General features: G+C 33.7%; 1 protein-coding gene across 6 annotated transcripts in view; it reads right to left on the bottom strand.

The window, feature by feature from the left end:
• Window positions 1-8,650: 8,650 nt before the first annotated feature.
• Window positions 8,651-11,412, bottom strand: part of LOC105450868 — a 22,719-nt gene continuing 19,957 nt past the window's right edge. For 5 of the 6 annotated variants that reach the window (XM_011690952.1, XM_011690958.1, XM_011690954.1 and 2 more), the window contains 4 exons: window positions 10,919-11,054; window positions 10,699-10,806; window positions 10,331-10,483; window positions 8,651-9,722 (listed from right to left, as the gene is read on the bottom strand). In XM_011690952.1, coding sequence (XP_011689254.1) covers window positions 9,662-9,722; window positions 10,331-10,483; window positions 10,699-10,806; window positions 10,919-11,054 — 458 coding nt within the window. In that variant the 3' untranslated portion in view covers window positions 8,651-9,661. Of the gene's footprint in view, window positions 9,723-10,117; window positions 10,151-10,330; window positions 10,484-10,698; window positions 10,807-10,918; window positions 11,055-11,412 lie in introns of all 6 variants that reach the window. The other variant, XM_011690957.1, reaches the window with a different exon arrangement.

Below are 11,412 nucleotides of genomic sequence, written 5' to 3'. Positions count from 1 at the left end.
TACGATTTTAATAGATCATTTTAATTAAATTGTTAAGCGACCGATTTTTTATTCGTATTCTAGATAAAAGATTATTCTATGGTCAGGTATAATGTACATATACATACGTTAAGTGGAAAGTGTGGTCTATCGAAGCTGCACGTTTGATCAAAGGGAATTAATTCTAAAATTTGCGAAATATATAAAGTCGAATCAAAGTTGAGAATAACAATAAACGAATCCTCTGATACTCGTATCAAATCGAATACGAATTACAGTGCAGTGTCGCGCATTCGTGAAATAAGATGCTTAAGTATTCGCATCAAGATATTTGTTCGCGCTCGTTTCTTTATTCTGTATTGGGCTTAACTCTAATCTACATACATATGTATAACATACTACATTTATTGAGCGACGGATCTTCCGTGGAAGAAAGAAAGAGCTAGACGCGCGTTGCAGTCATGGTATATATATATATATATATATATATATATATATATATATAGTGTGTGTGTTTTAAATGTTTTTATCTATGGCCATGACAGAACGTACTAAAGCCTGACCTAGTTGCAGGAGCTTGCACCTCTGGGTGACGTCAGGATGCGCAGGAGCCCCATTCACGAGTCTCATCAGACAAAGTAGATCGGTAGGTCCACCTCCGTAAAATGTCATAGTTCATTCAATGATTTGCTATATAACTTCTCTTCCTCTCGTTCATTCCTTGTCTTTCGCATCATTGTGTGTCTGTGCCTTTTCTCTTTGCCATTTATGAAAATAGCTCTTTTCCATTATTTCCACATCACTTTTGAATTATTCCGATTCTTTTTTTTATTTCAAGTTAACACAAATTAATTAAAGGACTAATCCCTCGCGTTAAATTTTACTTAAATAACTTTACTACTTCTATCTACGTACATATATAATGTAGGTATATAATTGCTACATCTTGTAGATATAATCTTGTAATGTCTACATATAACGTGTTTCCTTTTATCGAATTTAAAATAAGTTCCATATACTTTATTTATTATAATTAAGGGGATTATAATAATGTCTACTCTAATGTCCTTTCCTCTATCATCTCATGAAGATTACAGGACTGGCAGCTGTTTAATTAAGTTAACAATGGCAGGATTATTATTAGCAAATGTTATCGTCGTCAAACTCAAACATTATCTATAACAATATTTTTTCTTGTAGAGAAAATACTAACATATCGAGAGCAATAATAACTTTCACGCGGTAAATCCAAGCTGTGCAAATTAAACTATGGAAAATCCGTAATTAAACTATGGATATTCCGTATTTGTGGAAATCTTCTACGATCCTGCTGCAGAATTGACGAGTACACTTTATTGGTTTCGCATCAGGATCAGCTGGAACAATTCCGTTCGCGCTGAAATATACCTATATGTATATAGATCGGTCACATGAAACGCGAATAGTTTTCTCTCTATAGAGATAGATGCAGCTTGGACTGTCCGACTGTCGATTCTTCATTTCCTCTTCCCCCTATATGCAATGTCTTTGGCCTAGTTTTCTCATGACGGCATAGTGACGTCATTCACGTCATTGAGAAGACCATTGACGCGTCCCAGTTGCCGTCGCGGCAATTCCGTCACGGAATGCGGAACGAACTCGATCGTTCGTAAGCAGAGCTTAATTCTTAGACTCTTATCGCGCGCGACGGTCAATGTTGTATCACACTCTTCATACATGCGTCAAATAGCCGTGCGTGTGCCACACGTCGCAATGTCCTATCATCGCGCTCTCCATTCCGCGCGAACGGTCGCAATTAGTGAGTGTTACGCAAAATCATGAGCCTCAAACGGCAGATCATGACCACTTTCGAACTCCAACATATAATATATTATTAAATATCTAGGAAAATTCCAAAGATAACTCTTAAATTTTTATAATAAACGTATATTTATCCGAAAAGATAATTATTCATAGAATGTGAAACATTGATTAATTTTGAACTTGGTATAATGGAATCATATAATAATGAAACTTAAATTTGTCGAATTGGGAATATTGCTAAGATATAAGACAATTTACTGTACGAGAAAAGTAAATATTAGCTTGACATTAAAAAAATAATAGATATTATTATATATATTATTTTTAGTAGCAAAAATTACATATTTTCAAAATCGTTACCACTTTTTCAAATTTTTCAATCTAATTTTCTCAAAAAACAAGGTCGCGTACTAAAAATAAATTATTTTTTGTAGATTTGTTCCAATGGTAAGGTATACGTGCTTTGCTTCGCTTCGATGCCGTGTTTTGTATTTATACTTAATTAATAAATACAATTAAACGCGAGTTTAAGTTACATCTATATAATGCATTGTACGAGTTGATGCATATAGGGGTACGCTTTGTCGACGTCACGACAAGGACATCAAGCTCAAGTCAAATCGATGATATCGAGAACAATGGAGAGAGAAGCAGATCCGCCTGTACCGCTGCCGGCTGTGCACCGCCACGCCGCATCGCGCATCCCTCATTCACCCCGCATCCGTGCCCAGCTAGCCAATCAGTCGCGTCTGGTCGGTCGTGGTCGGAAGAAACGCTGTACTGGTTGAAACTGGGGGTTCGTCGACCTTCCTGTTCCATCCTGATGATGACGTGATCGTTGCGTCACGTCGTCATAGCGACGAGCCAAGTCCTCTCTCGACCACGCACGCTCGACGAGAACTGGAACTTTGACCTGCAATCGGGTCGCGACAGACGAATGACACTGAATGACCCTATGGCATCCCTTCTCTTCCGCTCGCTCCTCTATCCGTCTTGCAGAAGCCTCCTTTTTTTGCATTTTATCGTATTTTGAATGTAGCCAAAAGTTCTGGATATTCAAATCAAATTACTATATATCAGATCTATAGGTATATGAACATTCAAATATTCATGTACCGCGATTGCACATGTATGATAAATGATAACGTAAAAAATCTGTATTGCGTTAATTTTCTGGCAAAATGTCATGCGTCCCTTTTTACTCTTTAAATGTTGTTAAACTACTCTTATTTGATTATCCACATTTGATTAGGTACAATCGATTTAACAATTAGAATTTAAGATTTATTTTTTATTTTCATACGTGATAAGCTAAAAAGTTCAAGTATTAAATTGATTAATAAAATGATCGTGATTGACGGATCAAATTGGTTTTTTTTATCTATCGATTCTTTCTTGAGATATCGTGCGTGCGCGAGAAGAGTAGGAAGAGAGAGAGAGAGAGAGAGAGAGAGAGAGAGAGCTCTATTGCTGTTAAATTTTTTATTTCATGATTTTTTTAAAAAGTTTAATACGTATTCTGTGCGTATATATGTATACCAAAATTCGAAAGCAATCCAGAAATCTAATTAGAGAGATATTTCATAATTCTAAAATATTTTGTATATGATGTAAGATTTCCGCGTGAAAAAAAGTTAAAGATCTTTCTAAAGAACTTCATAATGACTCTTTAATGTGGTGTGGGAAAGACATACGAGCTATACACGTTTTACAATTCGCAATGTCTCTTCGCTCTCTTAATTCCTTTCGTCCTATTTCTATCCCTTTTTTCTCTAAACTTCTGGAGGAAATTTGCTTTCAGCAGTTATTTGTACTCTTTAGTAACACTAATGTTATTCTTAACTATCAATCTGGATTCCGTCAATCTGTGCACATAATAATAATGCACTATGACTGAGCTGCCGCATTTATCTGATCTCGTACTGCGCAGCGTTGACTCTGGTTGCAATGTTTGACATCGTTGGTGAATCCTCGACTTTTCAAAAGCATTTGATACGGTCAATCATGAGTTACTTTCTTGCCAAGTAAATAACTTAGTTATTTACCCTCCTAGTCTGCTCTTTCTCTAATTCTGCACTCATTCCTTACAAACCCAGCGAGTTTTCCTTTATACTTCTCTTCCCACCTTCTCCCTCCCCTCCCCTGTAATATCCTATCCGATGTGCCCCAAGGCACATCCGTTCTTAGCTCTCTATTGTTCATCATCTTTACCGTCGATTTTCTGTTATATCCAAATTCTTCATGTATGCCGATGACACTGTTATCATTCTTCTCAATCTCTTCTACTTACCTATCCGCGCAATGTCACTTTGGCAGCTGAAACAATAAATCGCGACCTTCGCGCAAACCATCGCTGAGCTTGTCAAACGCCTTCCACATTTTCCTTGCTCACTGCCTCCTCTTATTGTCTCGCGCCTTCCTTCTTTTAACATCTATCTCAACTTCTATCTTATAATTCCTCACTCATCCTGCATTAAAATATTTGGCGTCTACTTCGACTCCTCTTGATCTTTCGGTGCATGAATCATATTAAATGTTAAGCAACTTTCCTTCGTCTTTTATATTCTTATCGTCATATCCTTTCAATCTCGCAAAAACTTTTTGTTTCCCAGTTTCTCACAATCTCATTATTTGACTATGCTGCCGCAGTTTACATTCCGACCTTGAATCAGCAGTTACTCAATCGTATTCAACATATTGAGAATTCCCGTCTTTGTTTTTTCTATAATATCCGTCAATTCGATTATATTTCTCCTATCAAAGCTCTAGATGGTTAAAAATCCACCAGCGCTTTTTCCATTTATGTTGTATTATATACCGTCTCCTCTAATCAAACAATTCGATATATCTGCGCAACTTTCTTCACCTTAATTCCGAATTCCATTCTTGCAATACCTCTGACACGTCCGTTATCATAATTATTTATCCTTTCCTCTGCATCACTCTGTCAAATTCAGGGCTGCTTTCTCCTACACTGCCACCAATTATTTCAATTGGCTGCAGCTTCTTTCTTTCATTCGAATCTCTTCCTCTTTATTGTTAGCCTCTTTCGCGTCGCAGCTTCTAATTTTATCCCGTTCAACGAGTGCTGATTCTCTTTTCGCTCTTGTCACTCGACCTCGCATCGAATAGCATTACCATCTTGCCTCGTGTTTTACTTTATTTTCTCGTGTTTTCCTGAGTCTGTTTTGTCTCATTAACTCGCGCGTAATTTTCTGTTAACCAAGTATAATTTTATATATCGTTGTCTCAGATTATTATGTTCAAATTATGTAAAATGTAGTAAATTCTTGTAATCGCGTTGTATTTAGTTAATCATGTCTTATTGCATTATAATCATTGCAGATTTTGATATTTGTATTGGCAATAACCATTCATTTTAAGTGAGTAATCGATAAAGTAAGTATAAACGCCCCTGTGTCAAATCTTTAGAAGATTGTTATTTGTAAAATCACGTAATTACGTTTCAAAGCAATAGAATATGAAGCATGTGATATTAATTTTATTCTAGCATTTCCAGGGCCGATTGTTGAAAGATGATTATTTTAATCCTGCTTAAATTTTGACAATGAATTTTAAAGGAGTTGAGGAGTGAATTAACGGGAAAGACAAACGGAAAGATTGAATAGAAAGATGTAACGTTATAGAATCACGTATAATATATTACTTTCTGTAACATTAAATATTATACAATTGTCACCATATCATCATCCATTGTAATTTATTAATAGTAACATTATATATAGATATAATTATAATCGTATTATTATATATATATTATAAATCGGCAATGCATAATAATCATCATAATCTCTTTAATCTCATGTTAAACCGGAGCAAGTGTGCGAGCGCGACAAACACAAATGAGCAACTTATTTTGACGGTAAGCGATGCGCGACGCCGCAATAGTGATCTCTTGCCTTCATTGAAATCGGTCATTTATGTTTATCCATGCTCGCTTCTTCGATTTAAATCCGGTTTTATACATATTGACAAAAAGATACGATGTTAGATTGAGAGTCAAAAGCCTTTGCGGAACAATTGGAAATATCGTCCATAAATATATTTTCTATTGCGTATGAAAAGAGTGTGTATAACATTATTATTATACAACAATATCATTATAGGCACAATCGTTGTCGCTTATATATAGCTTTTAGCGTCAACGTTTCATAGTTATTTCGATAGTTATACTTCGATAATTACGACAACGCGCGATTCATGGTCTTCAGTAAACAAATGGAAAAGAATACGAAAAGAGATGTGCGTATTGCAGAGCGCGCGAATGAGAAAGAAGTTTACCTATCGTATATAATTATCTTAACGATAAATTGCTTTGCAAAAATCATGTCATTGTACTTTCAATCACGCACACGCAATTGTGCGATATATATAAACATTTAAATATTTACGGTTATTCGCCAACGATAAACTGACAATTGGTGTCATTTTATCAAGTTTAAACGGTCTAATGATTATAATTATGAATTGATTGTAACCGCGATGATTATAAATTTCTAATGACTGACTCTCTAATATATTGTTAACAAATCCATAGGCAGAAAAAGATGAGTCTCAATGGACTCTCTCTGAGAGAGACTCTGAGAAACTTTTACACGTGAGAATGCTGGAAATATATATGTATAATATTTCTTCCTAATTTTACTGTATTCTTGATAGAGACCCGCGTGTTTTGACATACACTGCCAGTACCGAAAATCTATATATAGTTCACATAATGTATAGTATAGACTTTCAGTACTGGTAGTGTATATATGTATATCGAAACATGGCCGCAGTAAAATAATTGAAATTTCTCACGTTTATATGTGATAACGAATATTGCAGGTATGTCATATATAAAAATATATATATATATATATATATATATATCAATTTCATCTCTGTCTCTTTTTTTTCTCGTGTTATAATATTTAGTTATCAAATTAAAATAACATTTAAAAAATCGTATATTTTATATTGTTTAGATATATTCTCAATATTCCCAGGGAGAAATGATTGGTCCATAGACGGTTCATTCGACGTCTATAAACATCAATGTCTACAGATATCGAATCGACGTCTATAGATCATTTCTGCCTGGGTTTAATTCTCCGAATAAGAAATTTTAATGTGTATTGCTATATAAGTACTGAGAATTGTAGCCCTGTATACTTTTCCTCTTTTTAAAACTCAACTCAAGTTAGATTCGCCATGGATACAGTCCACACGTGAAACATGCCCTGTCATCATAAATCTGCTAATTGTAAGTAATAATAATTTTACAGATATATTTCACAGCCTGTATGTGTACAGGAAAAATTGAATTTAAATTCGAATCGGTTTATATCGTACGTATTACTTCAATGTATGCATATGCATATTAGATTATTAACGATCGTCGCGCCCATTTGTATAATTGTCGCTTATTACTTAGCACCATTCGTTCACTATATATTTGCTGACTACCTAACTTGTCAATTGGATTTGCTAGCAGCTTAATTGTGATTATACGAGATTAGCAATAAAATTACGATGCTGCAGCGTGCACATTCTTTAGAATGTAAGTACAAAAATATAATAAGGAAAAAATTCATATATGCTTGCTTTTATCATTAAACTTTTTGCCAAAAATTAGTATTACTTTCTAAGATTATTTCTCAACATATGTAAATACACATCGCTGCATCGTTTTACTGTATCGCTAAATTGTTAACATGTCTAAATTTGACGGTGATTTCTGTTTGTATTTTTTGATTGTATTTTGTACTCCGACGATGTCTGTTATAGCGAGATGTATAAATTTAAACGTGTGTGTGTGTGTAATTTTTTTACATCTAATTATCCAAGATAATATTTCGTAATTGTATCGATAAAATGCATAAAATAAAAAGAATTTCGATGTTATTTGGGTCTATAACAAATTTCAAATTATCATGTGTTATTAACCCTTTCATTCCTAACGTCGATTTTAATCAGCACCCATGCGATGACCTGTGTATACGTGTAGCGCCGACTATATAATCGGCATCCAAGTAACGAATACTACTGTCGATACTAGTGTCGACTTTATAGTCAGTGCTCGGCACTTTGCACCAATTGCGGCCGTGTTCCGAAATTACTGACAGTGAAACATATTCTATCTTTATTTAATATTTCGATGATCGACAAAGATATAACAAAATTTTTTTCAAACTATTAGAATTTTTGAAATGTCTACAATTAAAGTGGGCACTCCCGCAGAGGAGCCATACGAAAGGAGCCTATTCAGGGCGAACTATAAAGAAAGGGTTAATCAAGTGTATTTTCACACAATCACAACATATTTTTTAAAAAATTTGATTAGTCTGATCTTTCTATATGAGAAATATTTTATAAAGAAACATAATGTGTGTAAACTGATTCAGATATTCCCCTTGTTGGAAAATTTCCACTACCACGTGCCGATTGAATTGTATTATAGACGCTCACTTATGTATTGATTAAGTATTTGAATTTGCAATATATGTATTAATTCGCACTTATCTACGTCGCGTACATTCAATTAGAATTTTCATTAAAATGATCGACTTTTGCTTTTTATCGTGAACGCAGTAATCAAAATAAAACAGCCTCGCCATTTTTCGATAACGTTACGATAAATTGCATAATAACACGCGCGTTTTTGCATTAAGGCAAAACTATACATGCAGGTACACGGTGTAAAAGTATTTGTGCTAAATATAAAAGAAAATTAAATGAATTTAGTAAAGTTTGATCAAATAACTTGATGCATTTTTATCATTGTTTATCAGCATCGTTGTTACAACTAACATTATACTCTCATGATTATTACTATCATAAGGATTATTATTGTTTATTAGTATCATTTTTTAATATTGTTATTTTATTAATTATTTTATGCAGTTATCGGCGAAATATACACACCATGCACCGCACGTACGCCACATACGTGGCGCGCATCTTGCAAACAGTAGAGTTTCAATTCGTTCATTCTTTGCAAAATACGCTTTCATGTACATAAATGTATACACAATTCCATAATATAATAAATCGTAAGATTTTTACATTTGTTGCTCATGTAATTGCACATACTCTTTTACAGTATATATCTTATTGTAGTTGTGTATTGTATCGCATTTTTGGTTAAAAAGATAACATAACTGAATTTAACTCGACGATCTTTTTCCGGAAGAAATTAGATGCTGGTCGATGGTCAATGACGAAGCACAAGCTTACATCACTACATCATTATTGGGAGAACAAGAAAGCTTGAAAATTGTTGTAAAGATACGACAAAGATGTTTCTTGTAAGTTTTGCATATTATACGATAATACATATTTTTCAAACTCTCACTTCAGAGTCGAAATTCTTAATTTTTCTATCACGCTGAAGAAGTGACGATCAATATTATAAAATATTAAGATTAAAGCGCAGTAAAAATGATAATTAATTCTTAATTGTGCAAAATTTGACCATCGTATTGCAAAGATAAAGGGATTTTAACTTTGCAGAATAAATTTTTATCTTAACGTTTGTATGTATAACGTTCACTTGCTTTTTACAAAACAATAATTCGTAATTTGTAGGACACGTAATTTGTATCTTAAATTAAATTTAACAAATTTTTAAGATCTACTTTCATTAGCGTGAATAGAAACGTACTGCATACTCTTTTCGTAAAATAACTGTATGTGTTTGTCAAATATTGACAAATACATAGCTTAAATTATCGCTTTTCATCTCGAAAATGGAAGAACTAAAATGTGAAAGGCATAAAACTTTCAGAAACTTTTGGATTACATCATCGTTGTGTTGTCTTGTATTAAAAAATAAGTCGCATGTCCGAAATGTAACGTATCGTATAATGCGACAACGTTATCGCGAACACAGAAGTATAGAAGGCTTTCGTTCGAGTGGCGGAACCTTGATGCACATCCTAAAAGTTATAAATATTAATATAAGGTATAAAATATATTGTCCTCTAAATTCTGGGTCAAATTAGGAAGATAGAGATAATAATTACATACATACATACATACATACACACGCGCACGCGCGCACGCGCGTATGTATATAATATATAATATGCATTCAGTCGTGCTTCATCGAGAATAATAAAGTCTTAAAAAAAAATACTTTTCAATTAATCTTAGTAATATGTAATCACGAAAACCCGGCTAAAGAATAGAAGCAAGCAAAATTAATGCACATTTTTACAAGCAGATTATCGCGAACACATCAGATGTATCGGTCAATAATCTATTGGGGTCAGGTACTTCCTCATGCGCGATATTAGCAAATTCACTCATTTCTAAACTCTGAAATTCTTACCTATCCTATTCGCTCAGTACTGGCAGTAAGGACCTTACGCGAGAAAAGTTGTATTAGGGCATGTTTCGTTAATTAATTATTAAAATAAATATAAACATAATTGTAACAACGTATAAAAATTCTTTATCGAGTTCTATTCTGTAGTTTTCATTAAAATTTATTACAGGGAACATTTAGCTTAATATTAAAAATGATATTGTTAAGGATACTCACAACTCGATGCTCTGGATAGTGGATGTGGGACATGTGATGTCGGCTTTCACATGACAGTGTTTATGACACTTCATCTGACAGTCTCTGCATTCATAGCCCTGCTTACCGAGCCTTCGTGCGAGAGTTCTTTTACATACTTCGCAAACTGTTCCTCTAAAAACAAAATGAATCGGACAATTATAATTCTTATATCATTTTATCGATATTATTATTCTGTGAAAAAAATATTAAAATTAATCCGCTATTGTAAATTTTATTTATTAAATGTTGGTCGATTCAATGATAAATTAACATTTGCGCGACACTCGTAACTGTCGACAATCGTAACTGTTAACATTATTATATTGCGGCAAGATAATACAACTTACCCTGCCATGTGTTTGGCGATAAATGTATGATCATTAAATATGTGTAGTTTTGTCCCTTTTTTTCTCCATTTACTTTTCTGTGCGAGGGAAAGTGGTACGAGGTAGTGTCTGAAATTATAAAAAATGTATAAAAGGATGTGAAGAAGATATGCTATGCCTTTTTCTAAAAATAATAAGAGAGAGAGAGAGAGAGAGAGAAGAAAAAAGAAAGATTACTTACTTTTTTATACCGTTCTCCAAAGTTTCGAGAACGAGCGTGGAAGCTTCGTTGACATATGTTCTTGTGGATGTTCCGCTTATACCCGAGGCTTCGCTCAAACTCGATCGTCTCGATTGCTCTGGTACCGACAGATGAGCTACAAAAACAAAAATCAATTCGTATTAGATACACACTAACGTTCGTATTTAATGTAAATAAAAAAAATGAAAAAGTAACTTAAAGCGCAGGGACAAATTAATAATATCCTATCTCAAAATTGCCGTGTTACCTGCGTTGAAGCCTCTTTTCCCCAATGTTTAAAAATTCATATCTTCCAGAAAAATAAAGATATACACTTCTTTCTAGGCTCATCTTAAAGATGAATTATGTGGCTATTTTTAAAAAAATCGCGATTTTATTTAAAAAAATATAAAAAATCGATCTAGGTCAACTCCTACATGGTCATTTATCGATTTTTGACCCGAGAAATTTGTCGAGAAAATTTTTATTGCAGA

Source organism: Wasmannia auropunctata, unplaced genomic scaffold, assembly GCF_000956235.1.
Source record: "Wasmannia auropunctata unplaced genomic scaffold, wasmannia.A_1.0 LD336055.1, whole genome shotgun sequence".
Classification (NCBI taxonomy): Eukaryota; Metazoa; Arthropoda; class Insecta; order Hymenoptera; family Formicidae; genus Wasmannia; species Wasmannia auropunctata.
This window is presented reverse-complemented; position numbering and strand designations above follow the sequence as displayed.